The 16,615-nt window shown below is 37.9% G+C and overlaps 1 protein-coding gene and 1 pseudogene across 1 annotated transcript; one reads left to right on the top strand and one right to left on the bottom strand.

Moving 5' to 3' along the window:
• The first annotated feature begins 1,560 nt into the window (after positions 1 to 1,560).
• LOC120168256 lies at positions 1,561 to 2,744 on the top strand (annotated as a pseudogene).
• A 627-nt stretch (positions 2,745 to 3,371) lies between these two features.
• LOC120168273 (mannose-P-dolichol utilization defect 1 protein homolog 2-like) lies at positions 3,372 to 6,700 on the bottom strand. The gene is made up of 8 exons (XM_039177058.1): positions 6,477 to 6,700; positions 5,994 to 6,147; positions 5,317 to 5,389; positions 5,136 to 5,202; positions 4,936 to 4,995; positions 4,233 to 4,293; positions 4,042 to 4,083; positions 3,372 to 3,749 (listed from the first exon to the last, which is right to left on the bottom strand). Exons 1-8 carry the CDS (start codon positions 6,621 to 6,623, stop codon positions 3,646 to 3,648), a joined length of 708 nt encoding a protein of 235 aa, XP_039032989.1. The 5' UTR covers positions 6,624 to 6,700; the 3' UTR covers positions 3,372 to 3,645.
• Between the last annotated feature and the right edge of the window lie 9,915 nt (positions 6,701 to 16,615).

The raw sequence follows: 16,615 nt of genomic DNA, 5'->3' as shown, positions 1-16,615 counted from the left end.
TTTTCCATTTCGCGTTGCGATAGTTGAAAATCGCGTTGCGATTTTCCATTTCACGTTGCGATAGTTGAAAATCGCGTTGCGATTTTCTATTTTGCGTTGCGATAGTCTACAGTTGTCGTTGCGATTTTCCAAATTCGTTGCGATTTTCCAAATTCGTTGCGATAGTCTACAATTGTTGTTGCGATAGTTTACAAATTCATTGCGATAGTCTACAGTTGTCGTTGCGATTTTCCAAATTCGTTGTGATTGTTAAAAAAAAAGATTTTGTTTCTTAAGAATTTTCTCTAAAAAGATTGTATCCGCGCGGACGTGTCGAATACATATATTACCACGACCCGAGACGACGACGCGCGAGAGTCCCCCTTGTTCTCTTCCACTCAACAAGGAAGTGGGAAATTCAAGCCTTAAATATCATTCCCAATAGTGTTTCCAATACTATGTGGGATTGAGCATTACCAACACCATAGAATCTTAGTTCCCGACCACCACTTACTAATCAAAGAGACCGAAATATGAAGGGACTGTTAAATTGCATACATAAGCATCTGTTTTAGTGCTTCCTTGACTATGTAATGAGCATGCATTTCTTTGATATATGTGTATTTTTCTAAATCTCTGCATAGGAAAATGCTAATAGAATATAGTAAATAAGTATAGGCAGTTGTTTTCTCCTCGAAACATTTCTATTCAGTTAATATTATGGTAGCGGAACATGTGAAAGTATTAGATAATCTTACTTGATCGGTGGTTTTAATGCGTCTTATGATGGTTATCCATGAGTATCAAGAGTAACTTATTGGAAATTAATCGCTAAAATGATTGGTTCAAGGGCTTGATTTGCGGTGTCGTCTGTTATTGATTGAGTTAACAATAGTTGTCTATGTTCATTCTTCACTGTTTTTGAAAGTCAAGTTAGGGAAGTAGCAGTGAACTAGATATGACTCATGCCTTTCAAGTGATAATGGAAAGAGATCTCAAATCTGTGGTCTGGTATATATCTTTCTTGTTCTTTAATCGAATGAATCTGAAATAATCAAACGGTTTTGATATGTGGTCGGGAACTAAGATTTTATGGTGTTGGTAATGCTCAATCCCACATAGTATTGGAAACACTATTGGGAATGGTATTTAAGGCTTGAATTTCTCACTTCCTTGTTGAGTGGAAGAGAACAAGGGAGGCTCTCGTGCGCCGCCGCCGTCTCCGTCTCGTCTCGGGTCGTGGTCGTGGTCGTGATAATACGTGTCTTCGACACGTACGCGCGGATACTATCTTTTTAGAGAAAATTCTTAAGAAACGAAATCTTTTTTTTACTATCGCAACGAATTTGAAAACTATCGCAACGACAACTTGGACTATCGCAACTCGAAATGGAAAATCGTAACGCGAAATGGAAAATCGTAACGCGATTTTCAACTATCGCAACGCGAAATGCAACGCGAATTTGCGATAGTGGAGATCGCAATGCGAATTAGAGATCGCATTGCGATTTTGTTAGTCATTTTCGCAAATCCAAAAAAAGTTGATCAAAATCATATATTATCTGAGATTTTTGATCACTGAAGTTATTTTCTCTTATTTTAATAGAATTGTCACATTGCCGTGACTTGACCAACTTGACCAATGCAGGGATATCGTCGTTTGCTAAAAACTGCAGGGTCCTAAAGAAGCACTTGAGTGGATCTTGCACTTTTGGAGCTAAAGACATGAACTTCGTGCTCGACCATTGCCCAGCTCTCGAGGAACTCTCCGTGAAACGACTTCGTGGCATAATCGACGGAGTTGCAGCTGAGCCGATAGGGCCAGGGTTGGCGGCGGCATCGTTGAAAACAATTTGCTTGAAAGAGCTTTTATAATGGACAGTGCTTCGGTCCGCCCATTATTGGTGCCAAGAATTTGAAATCCTTGAAACTTTTTAGATGCTCTGGTGATTGGGATAAGGTTTTCCCTCTCATAGCGGATCGGGTGACTGGTATCGTAGATATCCATATGGAACAGATTCAAATAAGCAATATTGGTCTGGAGGCCATATCCAACTGTTTAAACCTGGAAATTCTTCATCTCATTAAAACTCCAGTGTACGAATGCCGGACTTCGAGTTGTTGCTGGGAAATGTAAATTGTTAAGGAAACTTCACATTGATGGATGGAAGGCCAATCGAATAGGTGACCAAGGATTAATTGCTGTCGCAAACTCATGCCTCAATTTACGAGGATTAGTTCTTATCGGTGTTAACCCGACGAACATAAGTTTGGAAATGTTAGCTTCAAATTGTCAGAATTTGGAATGGTTAGCTTTATGCGGTAGTGACACAGTAGGTGATGCAGAGATTTCATGTATTGCCGCGAAATGTATTGCTTTGAAGAAGCTTTGTATTAAGAGTTGCCCTGTTTCAGACCACGGAATGGAAGCCCTTGCTAGTGGTTGCCCGAATTTGATTAAAGTGAAGGTGAAGAAATGCAGAGGAGTGACACCGGAGGGGGTGGAATGGTTAAGAGCAAATAGAGGATCACTCGCAATTAATTTGGATACAGGGGAACAGTTAGATGCGAGTGCCAGTGATGGCGGGGCACAACATAATGGAGTTGAATTTCCTCCAATTGTAGCAACTCAAATTGGTGGTTCAACTATTGCTTCAAGCAGCGCAGCTCGGTCCAAGTTGTTAGGGCTTTTGAGTGGGAGGAGTATGGTGGCTTGCACTTTGAGAAGGTTTGCAAACACTAATGGCGGCAGTTCCCAGAGTTAATGGGAACAGGGTAGGTGGGAGGAAAAGCATTTTGGTTCTTCAGCTGCTTATTGTGTTATCAGATTCAGTGCTGCGTGCTGTTGATTGACTGTTGAGTTGAATCTTCATCTTCAAAAGTGATGATTTCTCGTTTGTTTTCTTATGTATGGCAGCACCCTAATACATTTAGTTAGCTTCCGATTCTTTCTTAATGCATATCCAGTATGATCATAATGATTCATATTCCAGTTAGATATTTGGCTTCACATAATCATATGCTTGTGAAAGTTTTTTTTTTTTTTTTACAATTTCTGGTTTTGGGTGTGTATGATTACATTGCAGTGATCCATCAACTAATGGTACACATGAACATCTGCAAAGTTTCTAACAAAACAAATGCTGCAGAGCTCTTGCTTTTAATAGCATAAGGGCCCAGTTTTGCAAAAACTTATAACCTTTTCAATTTGCAGTGGGTACTATTTACTGCAAATTGTGCAGTCAACTTTGCTTCAAATATTTCGTCTCCACTCCATTTTGATCTATCCTATTACTTTACTACGAAATGCATTTATATATTTTTGTCTGAGAGATGTAATACATTTATATATAGTTAGCGAGAGAATAAAAAACAAAGATGTAAAATATAAATGAAAATAACTGCTAACCAACACAGGAAAGCAGCATGATTCACATCCACTCATAAAGAAAAGCAGATGAAAGTTGAATAATCCATTTACCAAAAGTATCTAAACTGAATCATCCTCAAGACGTTCAAATTCAGAGTATTGTCAACTACAAACTGATGGCTATTGAATGCTTGATAATACATTCGATGATCAAACAATGGAGGGATGATTAGCTCACCAATACACCAATATAAACCTTCCACTGAATCATAGTCTACTTGGGACATGGTATCGATTTACTCTGCTTTTTCCTCCTTCTCGACTTGCGGCTTTAGATATATTATAATTTGAGTCAGGATCGTGCCATTTGTCAAGATACCAAGAACCGAGCCAGCAACAACTTCAAGGGAATCAAGGACTTCAAATGGATAAACCAACAGTGTACAAGCCGTTTTTTCATAACAAGGCATGTGTACTAAATGAGTTTCAATAACCAAAAAAGGCTGAGTAAAATTGGAAGGTCCGTAATCTATCTTCTGGTTTCCCAGAAAAAGAGGAAGAAAAATTAATTTAGACAAGTAGATTGCTCCAAAGGAGAACGTAGAACAGAAGAAACAAGGAGCTTTTGGAATTTTTTTAATCAACTGTATGAAAAATATTTAGAAGATGAAAGTTTAATAGAAAAAGGATACCACTTGGTGGTGCTTTTTCCTGGATGCTGGTAAATACTCTCACTGCAAGAGAAACAAATCAAATGAGTTTAGATTCTGCCTCGGTGCAGGAAAAACACCTCTACGGCACTATCAACACTGAGACCCCAACTTAATTGAACAAGAAAGAAAACACTGAAACTCCAACAGCTCTATAAACAATATGTACTTACCAAGCGAGCCAGCGGTATTCATAAAGCATGTTAAGAAGCTGAGCTCTCCAGTGCTTTTGTTCTGCTCAAAGAATAATTATTCATTAATAACTACTAAAGAATTAGCTAAAAAGCTAGATTGTGTAAAAGTAGAAAGTCACAGAAGATGGACATGCAACGAGAAAGTAAGCCGATGGAACAAAGGAGCTCATTATCACTTAGTGGAAACTGACCTGGATTTAGTAATATTTAGTTAGACAAATTGCAGTTAACTAGATAGAATCTATTGAGTCATAAGTTCACCGAATTTACTAGAAAGAAACATTTCCCACTTTTCCAACATAGTACACACTATGTTTTCAAAATAACAACAATAGATCCCTTAGATACAAAAACAAAGCAACTTATGACTTACAGGTTTTAACTCATACAACATTTAGGGATTATAAAATACTAACCAACCCCCCCCCCCCAAAAAAAAAAAAAAGCAGGGTGGGCAGACAAACATGCAAATATTAATCCCGGAACAACAAGGATCAAAGCCTTATAAAGATATGGATGGCTGTAAAATATATATCAGAGAAATGTTTACACCTTCCTTCCTTTTAATTAATAAGGAAGTTTACGAAACTGGCAATTTCAAAAATCAAAATGATTGTGAACAAATTTGTACATTTCAAGAGAAGGACAAAAATTCAATATGCAAAATTCGAGAAATACTTACAGAAAAGTTCTTCCATATTTGCGGTACCCTGGCAATGAAAAATATTGCATGCTGGGATAGCTGTAGCAGGACATTTCCACATTATTATAGTGTTGGCCATGCAAAGCTCCATAATTGAAAATAACAAAGAGGAATGCCGCATACTATGTACAAAACAAAGTTTTACAGATACAGTATCGACAGTGAAAGATGCCACTTACATATAGAGCTTCAAATAGAATAGGATCAATTTGACCAGCTAAGACTGTTGGAGCTATAGCACAGAATCTGCAATACCATCATGTTAAGGACTTATATATTTCCTGCAGATCATAGGTAAAAAAGAAGCTCCAAAAAATACAAAAGGAAAAGGAAAGCATAACAGAGAAACAATCAGGATACAGCAATGCCCTGATCCATGTTGAGATGCCGAGGGGTTGCGAAAAGTAATAAATAACCGCAACTAATATTATTGCTGTAAGAGAAAAAATTCAGATCAAACATTTCAGGAGGCAATATTAATTTTCTCAAATATAGTAAGAAGATGAAAAGAAAAGAAAAAAAAAACACTAAACCAACCACAAGATGAGCATGTTTGTTGCACTGTGAAGCTATGAAGTTTGCTACCATATTTCAGAAGTAGATAGCTTAACGACTTTGGGAAATACACTGGTTGGTTATATAATCATGTATGCATAGCATAGCATATTAATTTCAGTTCTAGTTCTAATTTATCTACCACCATGCAACCACATACATGCAGACCATGCATGCATGTATGATGCAACCGTGCAAGTAACATAAGATACAGGTCGGCAGAGGAAATGGGAAAGGAGCAAGGCAACATGAGATTGGTTTGTGATTGCAAGATATTAATATGCATGTCACAAAACAAATCAATTTTTCATTAGCATGCATCAATGGCATAACATTCAAAGCAGACAGTCAATAAGAAACATGAATCCAGTTCCAATTATCTTTTTAAAAGAGATCACCATGATTTGAAAAATTCTTCCACAACAAGAGAAGTTCACAGTAACAACGACAGAAAGGAAAATCAAAATGGAGGCTAGATTTACCTTGGATCAAAAGAAATACCAACTCCCCATAAGCTGAAAAGGGTAGTCCTGTATGAAGGCAATACGCCAAAGCAATGGTATAACCAACTACTTCAAGCTCAAAGGCAACAAGACTAAGCCCTCTAACACTTCTATGCTTCAAAATTTTCAGTATCTGCAACGGTTACGACAATAATAGCATTAGTCAAGCAACACGTTCACAAGAAAGGAAAGTAATCTATCTCAGTTCAGAAATCACATAAAAGCTATTTATTGATCTCGTTTCTACATAAAAGATCACTGATTTATAAGAAAACTAATCGATTTCAATAAATTTGGCTAAAGAAAAATCCGTGAAAATAGATAATTGATCTCTGAGATAAGCGAGGAAAGATTAAGTTTAGTTAAAGATTTTGCATTTACAAAGAAGAGCAAAAACCCAAACTGTTAATCCGATTAAAAATGGGGGTGGGGTAGCGAAAGAAAGGGAAAATAAAAAGAGACCTGAGGGAGTTTGACGGTGGTGGAAGCGGCGACGATGGCGTAGCCAAGGAGCTTGGAGATGAGAGGCAGCAAACAGTCACGGGGAGGGAAAGTGCCATCTTTTAGAGATCCAATTGCACAACTAAGATCGATACCTAGGTAATCCATTCCTTTTTTGCTTCTTCTTCACTATGCTTTTTCAGCTCGCCTCCCTGTTTCTTCTATGGGTTTAAAGGCCTCCCCTTTATTAATACGGAAACAGACGGTCAGGTCAATTGTGAAAACCCCCAATGACTTTATTATTACAATTTATTTATTCTATTGTAAAATAAAAAAAAAAGAAAATAACTTCAGTGACCAAAAATCTCATATAATATACGATTTTAATTAATTTTTTTCGGATTTGCCAAAATGACCAACAAAATCGCAATGCGATCGCTAATTCGCAACGCGATCTCCATTATCGCAAATTCGCGTTGCATTTTCGCAATGCGATAGTTGAAAATCGCGTTGCGATGATCTACAGTATCGTTGCGATTTTCCCAATTCGCAATGCGAATAAGTAAATCGCAACGCGAATTGGGAAAATCGCAATGCGAATAAGTAAATCGCAATGCGATAATAAAAAATCGCAACGAGATACTTACTTTCGAACCGCGATACTGACTTTCGCAACGCGATTCTGACTTTCGCAACGCGATAATACATAATCGCAATGCGATTTTCAAAGCGCCATTAGTATCCTGGCCAAGTATTTTATTTTTAAATTCCAAACACGAATATTAATATATTGGAACACTGAACTGTCCACAGTATATCCCGTAATCGTAACTCATAACCTAAAACCTAAAATCACAACTCAGTCCCATCTTCATCTCTCACTCTCTCACCCATCTCCGACGAAATCCGTCTCCATCTCCGGCGAAATCCGTCTATCTCCATCTCTCAGAGCCACCCTCACAATCAGAAATGGAAAATCAACCAAATCAACCAACGAGGGTTAGTTTTTTTAATTATTTTCTTTTTGAAATTTTTGCATTATTATTAGGTTTTTCATATTGAAATTGATGATAAGTTTACTGGTAATTTCAATAATAGATTAACCATTTCACTTAGATTGCTTATTAAATCAACCGAGAATCGCAACGCGAAATGCAAACCGCAACGCGATTTTAGTTTCGCGTTGCTATTCTCTCGTTGCGATAGTCGAATTCGCGTTGCGATTTTCATTTTCGTGTTGCGATTTTCATTTTCAGAAACTATTCTTCTTCTGCAAATTGAAACTTGAATGAATTGCATTACTTCAACCAAAAAACAAAGACAAATACGAAATTCACAGTGTTGCATATTTCAGTTTGAAGAATAAACTACTACTATTTATGTTTATTATTGTTTTTGGTATATCTTCACAGTGTAGTTTTTGGTATATCTAATTTAGTATGTTTATTGTTTTTGTAGAACTTTTATTCGGCTCAATTGACCTTGAGAAATAAAGTCAGCCTGGCCAAAACAATTGCGTCGAAGCTTTCACCTGCACAAAGAAAAATGTTTGAGGATACATGCTTCGGGCCATGGCTGAAAGTACAACATCCCGGTGGAGATGCGATGTTGACACACCTGTTTCTTCAAACCATGACTAGCGATCTACCAGAGACTATACAACGTCGTGATGAAGAGATATGGTTTGATTTTCCACCGGCGTATACGTGTTTTGGGCGGGAGGAGTTTTGCTTAATCACCGGTCTATGCTTCGGACACGATGATGTAGGTCGGTACACTAGACACATTACCGCCCATCATGGCTATCCCGGGTTTTTCCTGAGCTGGAGAGGCCGAGTCTACACGTAGAAGACCTGACAAGATTTTGAATAATAAATATGGTTTTACTCGGATGGATGACGTCGACGTTGTCCGAGTATACCTTCTAATTCTTTTGCATGCCGGCTTTTTAGGCAGAGAGGCCAGACAACCTATTCCAAATGATCTAATCAAATTGGTAGAAGACCTAAATGCGTGGAACCTGTTTCCGTGGGGCTCGTATTTATGGAAAGCTACATGGAATAAGTTATCGTCTGCCTTGGATGATCGAAAAAGTTTGCATGACGATGGTTCCAAATACACTTTGACAGGCTTTATTTGGCCCTTTAAGGTAAGAATTTTTATATGATGTTTCCAAAATTATAAGTAATTATTTAACAATTACTAATGTTTGTTATTATATTGTTTGTAGATTTGGATATTTGAGGCCTTTCCCGCCATGAAGACATATGCAATAAAAACTTCAAATGATATTCCTAGGGCTATTTCCTGGAAGAGGAAACGGACCTTGCAATGGGAAGATTTACTACGGTATACGACAATAAATAATGTAAGTTAACATAAATACTACCATATGTTTATAAACAAGTTATTACTAGTACACGTTTAACTTTGTTTGAGCTTTTATATTGTTAGGAGGCCAACACTCCTCTACAGAGGCTGACACCCACGGAAGCTGAGCTTGCCACTGATTGGTGGCAAGCTAGTAAGCGTTTTTTTGATGGAACGGTTGATGAGCAGCCTCCACTTCGGGAGCCATCACCTCGCCCAGAGCTATCACCTCACCCAGAGCCATCATCTGATCGACCCGGCTATACACCTCTACAACGACAGCCATCACCTATTCTGTCACATCATCGAGCCTCTTCTCCACCATCACCGCAAGATAGGCGACCGGCAAAGATGCCACGACGTTTATCTCCCTGTTCTCCACCTCCACCTCAACGGAATGAGTTAGGGGAGTTACGTGATGAGGTCAATGCCTTGCGTGAGGAGGTCGGTACTTTACGCAAAGACGATGGTGCATGGCGTGTTGAGGTGTCTACATTACGCGGTGAGGTAGCCGCTCTACGTGAGATGGTAGCATCGTTGCAGAATGAGGTTCATACTCTACGCAACGAGGTAAGTTTAAGATTTTTCATACTCGTAATTCATTCGGTTGCTGCCAATACTGCTAAACTGTTTTTGTTAGTATTTGTTTTTGGTTTTGTTTTTGTCTTTTGGTTGAAGTAATGCAATCCATTAAAGTTTCAATTTGCAGAAGAAGAATAGTTTACTTTCGCAACACGAAAATGACTATCGCAACGCGGAAATGGCTATCGCAATGCGAAATGAAAATTGCAACGACAAAATCGCAATGCGAAATGAAATCGCAACGACAAAATCGCAACGCGAAATGAAAATCGCAATGCGATTTGTGTTTCGCGTTGCGATTTTGTCGTTGCGATTTCATTTCGCGTTGCGATTTTCATTTCGCATTGCGATAGTCATTTCTGCGTTGCGATAGTCATTTCGCGTTGCGATTTTAAGTTTCGTGTTGCGAAAGTAAACTATTCTTCTTCTGGAATTTATATATGTTGTCCTTTTAAATGTTTATATAAGTGCTTACTTCTGGAATGTTATCTGAGCATTTTGTGAACTATGATAGAATAATGATTTGGGTGAATACAATGCTAGTTTGAAACATATTTGTCTTTGTTTAATATCATGTATGTTATTTACTGATTTATGTATTAATTTTTTTTAGCGGCCCGATAAGGTGGATGCTTTACGTCGGGTTTTCCTTGCACGACGGAGTTCACGCATCAGACGGCGTGGACGTGCTATTACGTCTCCGTTCACCCCAATGGTGCGAAGACTCCGCAAGAAGAAGCCCGACTCACGGTCATCCCTCAAGAGTCCCCTCCAATCGTTCAAGAGGCCCCTATTCTCCCTCAAGATTCCCCCCCACCGTTCAAGAGGCCACTGTCATCGTTGAAGAGGTCCCTCCCACCATTCCAGAGCCCGATTCACATGGGGTAATATATCGAAGTATTGAGAAACCCCCACCGGTTCCGGACATGATGGATGAGAGTTGGCTCTCGTATGAGTTACCGGCTAGTACCCTTCCGGTATCTGAAGTGGAGAGGAGACAACTACCGGAAACAATTGTGGATAATACCCTTTGGGCTAAGACCGCAGTTGATTTTTATCTACATGAGCGGAGCCAAGGGTGTTACACTGACATCAGCAAACTCAACAATGAAATGTTTTTGTTGCTTGATCGGTCTTGGTGGGGTGTGCTATTAGGGGTTGAAGACAGTGGCTATTTGGATGGGGAGGTAAGTCTTATATTTGTCTTATATATGATTTTGATTAATTTGTTTAAAAATTAATGTAATTCACTAATATATGTATTTTTTTGTAAAACAGCATATCGATGCGTGGGTGTCACGTCTACTAATAATAAGGAAGCTTAGGAAAAATAAAAAAAATTCGCTATATACAATAATGCCGATGGCTTTTCACGCAGTTCACTTGAAGAATCAACGAGATGAATCATTTTTGTTGGGCAATGGACAAGCTAAACTTTATCCTGCATGGTGGGAGGTCGATAATGTTAGTGTTTATTTTTTAAATTTTTTAAAGGTGTTCATAAATAAGTGCGCAAATAAATGAATTATTACTTATGATCGCAGGTGTTTATCCCTGTTTTGGAACGTCGTCATTGGCTTCTCGTCCAACTTCAGATCCCATCCCTGAAGATAATAGTGTATGACAGCATGATCAATTACATATCACTGTCTGATTTGAGAGATATTTTCAAGGGATGGAGCTCTCATTTGGCTAAATTCTTGGATGGGATTAAGTATTGGAGTCATTCTAGACACAAGAAGCCAAAGAAGTTCAATGTCACAGTTGTCAGAGACGAGACCGCGCTACAGCAATCGCCGGGAGCTAGAGGGGATTGTGGTCCTCTCGTATGCCTTTGCTTGGCGCGTTTGACGACGGGAAGCACATAGTTTTTACCTCCCACTGATAGAGATAGAGCTGCAGTAGGCTTGTGGTTTCGGCATTATATGGCTAGAGCAATATATTCGAGACGCTGCCTACCTGCATCCGCATTATGAAAGTGTCCATTGTTAATTGGTAAGTCAAATGCAAGTTTTGTTAACATATATACTCCTTTTGGTTTGAAAATGTTTGGTTAAGTACCTAGAATTCAATAATTTGTTGTTTGTAGGTTTTAGATATGTAGGAAGTCTTGTTTGAGCAAATGTTTGGTTTCTGTAGGTTAATCCTTAAGTGAGCTGCGTGAAATGGATGTACGGGGTCACAAAGTTGTTGATTCATTGATTCAATAATTGATGAAGAAATAAGAATTATTATTATTTTTTGATTGTTTAATTGATTTGTAAAAGATGATTTGTAAATGTTGATTTGTTTAATTGATGTGTACATAATTTGTGTTGAAATGTAATAGTTGATTTGTTGATTTTCAATATGCTTTATGTTGAAGGCAAAACAGACTATCGCAACGCGAAATGGCTATCGCAACGAGAAAATCGTAATGCGAAATGAAAATCGCAATGCGAAATAAAAATCGCAACGAGAAAATCGCAATGCGATTTTCATTTCGCATTGCGATTTTCTCGTTGCGATAGCCATTTTCGCGTTGCGATAGCCATTTTCGCGTTGCGATAGTCAAATGAATGTCTAATAAGTGATAACAACTGAACAGATCATAGCAATGTTCAAACTCAAGTTACTAATACATGCCTAACTGAAAATGTTAAAAGTGCACACATAAAATACACATAATGCAAGTTTTGTTAACATATATACTCCTTTTGGTTTGAAAATGTTTGGTTAAGTACCTAGAATTCAATAATTGTTAAAAGTTTATGCATGTTAATCCTCGTTGCCTTTTTCATTTCGCATTGCGATTCTATCGTTGCGATTTGCATTTCGCATTGCGATGGTCAAATGATTGCCTTTCGCAACGCGATTCTGACTTTCGCAACGAGATAATACAGAATTGCAATGCGAGTTTCAAAGTTTGCAACAGGTTTTAGTTTCGCAAGCCAAATTTTTTATGTATATATATACGCAGCAGCAACAACTCATAACCTAAATCCCTAAATCGCAACTAATTCCATCTCCATCTATCACTCTCTCCGGCGATATCCGTTCCTATATCCAACGACATCCTTCCCCATCCGGCAACAGGTCTTAGTTTTGCATCTCGTTTGTTTAGTTACAACCATGAAATCATCTAATGTTGATCATGTTTGGATAGATTTGTGTTTTGGAGGGTCATGGGAGAATGTTCATGGTGTTTTACAATATATGCCTTTACCCATGAATCTTCAACTAAAACTGTCATTAAAGAAGTTAACTTATGAAACCCTAATGTTACGTGTTTCAAAGAAATTGAATTTAGAGCCCCTAGGTGGATTTAGGCTATCTTATCAGAGAAATTGTAAAGTTTATTTGTTAACCGACAATGAAGATGTTGAACGATTCATTGCTTACATTAATGTTTCAAGTGATGATGTTACATTGTATGTTGTTGAACCTAGAAGTAGTATTGTTGGGTCAGTAGCGGGTAGTAATCAACTAAGTGGGTCTCAAAACCCATAGCCTTTCTCTAATCCAAATCCAAATCAACTTTCAGCACCAAATTCCGGTTTTCGTATTGACCAATTAGACGATGATGAGCCAAGAGAAAAAATTGTGAGTACTAGTCAGTATTCGAAATTTGATCTTGGTCAATACCCGGACTTTGATATTGGTCAATACACGGATTTTGATGATGTTTCAGAAGAAGAAACAGACCCTGCGTGTAATGATTTTGATATTGGTCAATACCCGAATTTTGATGATGAAACACCCGTTGCCGAGGAAGATGTTATTGATGATAATGAGGAGGAAGTTACGACTGTGAATGAACATGTTGAACATCCATTCTGTAATTCATATAATCCTGAAGAAGAAAAAGAAGAAGAAAAAGTCCCCGAAGAAAAGAAAATGCCACGGGAGTATAACTGGAATATGCCAGAATTACTTCAGTTACCGGAAGAAGAGTTGGCAAAGAAAGCAGTTGATTGTTACACAAAAGTTATTCGTATCAAGAAAGATGATTGTTTTGATACAAAGGAAGACTTGAAGATAGCTTTGTATACGAAATGTGTGGAAGATGGCTATCAACTAAAAGTTAACAAATCAAGCAAAGATCGTTTCGAAATAAGGTGTACGATTGACAAAAACTGTACGTGGCGTATGATTGCAAAGAGGATAAAAGATTGCGCAATGTTTCAAGTTAGGACTTTTATTGATAAACATACATGTTCAAGAACCCAAGTTTTTCCTCACCATAGACAGGCAAACAAAAAGGTGTTGGGTGGTTTTCTGGCTGAGTTAATATTTTTAAATGGCAGGGTATATCGGGGACATGAAATTATGACTGACATGAATGTTCGGTTCAAGATTAATATATCATATTCTCAAGCTTGGAGAGCCAAATGTTATGCCTTGGAATTGTTGAGGGGGTCGCCAGAAGCATCGATTGCCCAACTGCCGGCTTATTGTCACAATTTAAAGCTGAAAAATCCTGGGTCGGTAACTCATATCAAAACAGATAGAGATGGACGCTTTGAGTTGCTGTTTATCGCCATTGGTGCTGCGGTTAGTAAATCAATATAATTCTGTTGACTCATTTCTGTTAGTTACATGCATTTCACATTTAAATGATTATATTTCTTGTGTATATTATTTTGTAGATTCGTTCGTTTATTACTTGCATGCGCCCAGTTATTATAGTTGACGGAGTACATTTGAAAGGTCGATACCTTGGAGTAAACTTATTAGCAGTAGCCATGGATGCTAACAATGGGATATTGCCAATAGCTTACGGGGTTGGCAAATCTGAAACCTCTAATTCATGGACATGGTTTATGGGGTATCTTAGGGATTGCATAGGTCCTATTAGCAATCTGACAATCATATCCGATAGGGCAAACTCAATTGACAACGCTGTTAGAAGGTGTTTCCCAGATGCTTTTCATGGACTTTGTGGTGTTCATTTGTATAGAAATCTAAAATCAAGGTCTGCTGGTATAAAAAAGCACAAATGGACATACTGGAAGGCTGTAAAGGCTTATCGGGAAGTGGATTTCAATAAGCATATAAACTGTTTAAGACGTGTTTTGCCTCAGTGTGCTCAAACACTAGAAGATGTCGAGTTTGAAAGATGGTCAAGAGTACATCAACTTGGAGCAAGATATGGTTTCATGACGTCTAATAGTGCAGAATCAATTAACGCTCAAAGTCGTCATTCCCGGAAATTACCCATTACTATGTTAATGGAGTTTTTTCGAGCCTCTATTCAACAGTGGTACTACAAGAAAAGAAACCATGCAGGTATTATTTCTTTGAATTCGTAACTTATCATATATTTTACTAAGTATTATTTATTTAAATTTACAGGAACATTGGAACATCGTGTTACACCATGGACTGAAAAAAAGATAACGAAACGTGTTGTGAAGTCAACGTCATAGAGAGTTGAACCATGTTCAAACACTTTGTTTGAAGTACTGGATAATAACTTAAATGGGTTTGTTGATCTAAATGCAAATACGTGTAGTTGTATGAAATGGCAAACATCAGGTTATCCGTGTGGCCATGTTATAAAAGTTGCTCTTCATCTAAACCAAGATGATTCAAGCGCATACGCTATGGATTGCTACACTACAGAAGTATATCGACAGACTTATGCCGAGATTGTCTACCCTATTTCACATCCTTCTGAGTGGGACATACCAGATGACTTACAAACAGTTTTGCCACCAGCCATGGAACGAAGGCTACCTGGCCGACCAAAAAGTCACGATCGTATACCGTCTAAGGGTGAAGAGAAGAAGAGATCGACATGTAGTCGGTGCAAGGAAAGTGGTCATACAAGGTTGACATGTGGATCACCAGTGCCATCACAATCATCTTTTCCTCTACCAAAATATGGATCATCATCAAAATCCAAAGCTCATATGGTGTCAAGAAAAAGGCAATCAAAATCGCAATCATCTTTAAAATCCCAATCACAGCTGGCTTCACCTTTTGGGACTGTTAACTTAGGTGATTTTTAAATGCAAACGTTGTATTATGTAGATTTTATGTGTGAACTTTTAACATTTTCAGTTAGGCATGTATTAGTAACTTGAGTTTGAAAATTGCTATGATCTGTTCCAATTGTAATCACTTAATAGGCAATCATCTTAATGTCTATCGCAACGCGGAAATTACTATCGCAATGAGAAATGAAAATCGCAACGAGAGAATCGCAATGCGAAATGAAAATCGCAACGCTAATTTCGCAATGCGAAATGAAAATCGCAACGAGGGAATCACAATGCGAAATGAAAATCGCAACGCAAATTTAATTTCGCGTTGCGATTTTCATTTTCGCGTTGCGATTCTCTCGTTGCGATTTTCATTTCGCATTACGATAGTACTTTTTGCCTTCAACATAATGCAGATTGAAATCAACAAAATCAACCATTACATTTCAATCAATTAAACAAGCACAAATAAGAATTATGTTAACATCAATTAAACAAATCAACTTTTACAAATCACCTTTTACAAATCAATTAAACAATAAAAAAATAAGCAATAATTATTAGAGAAAATAACACTTCTACTATTGAATCAACTTTTGCAGCCATACATCATTTTCACGCAGCTCACTTCTGAGATTAACCTGCATAAACCAAACATTTGCTCAAACAACACTTTCTACACATCTAAAACCTACAAACAGCAAATTATTGAATTCTAGGTACTTAACCAAACATTTTCAAACCACAAGCCTATAAACATACCAATTGTTTATGGACATTTTTATAACGCGGATGCAGGTAGGCAGCGTCTCGTATATATCGATCTAGCCATATAATGTCGAAACCACAAGCCTACTGCAACTCTATCTATATCGGTGGGAGGTAGATACTTTATACTTCCTGTGATCAAACGGTCCAACGCCAAGCATACGAGAGGACCACAATCCCCTCTGGGTCCTTTCGTTTGTTGTGGTGCGGTCTCGTCTATGCTAACTGTAATATTGAGCTTCTTTGGCTTCTTGTTTCCAGAACGAGTCCAATAATTTATCGCATCCAAGTATTTAGCCAAATAAGAGCTCCATCCCTTAATAATATCTCTTAAATCAGCCAATGATATGTAATTTATCATACTGTCATATACTATTGCCTTAAGGGATGAGATCTGAAGCTCGACGAGAGGCCAATGGTTACGTTCCAAAACAGGGATAAACACCTGCAATCATAAGTAATAATTCATTCATT

This window comes from Hibiscus syriacus, unplaced genomic scaffold, assembly GCF_006381635.1.
Source record: "Hibiscus syriacus cultivar Baekdansim isolate YM2019G1 unplaced genomic scaffold, ASM638163v2 tig00111718_pilon, whole genome shotgun sequence".
NCBI classification, from domain to species: domain Eukaryota; kingdom Viridiplantae; phylum Streptophyta; class Magnoliopsida; order Malvales; family Malvaceae; genus Hibiscus; species Hibiscus syriacus.
Note: the sequence above shows the minus strand (reverse complement) of the source record. Positions and strands in the feature narration are given on the sequence as shown.

Excerpts from the sequence above, each read along its gene's own strand:
- LOC120168273 (XM_039177058.1), bottom strand. The coding sequence starts at position 6,623 with ATGGATTACCTAGGTATCGATCTTAGTTGTGCAATTGGATCTCTAAAA. Across the intron at positions 4,996-5,135 it reads TTCTATTTGAAGCTCTATAT|CTATCCCAGCATGCAATATT; the intron begins GTAAGTGGCATC and ends GTCCTGCTACAG. Across the intron at positions 4,084-4,232 it reads GAATACCGCTGGCTCGCTTG|TGAGAGTATTTACCAGCATC; the intron begins GTAAGTACATAT and ends TTTCTCTTGCAG.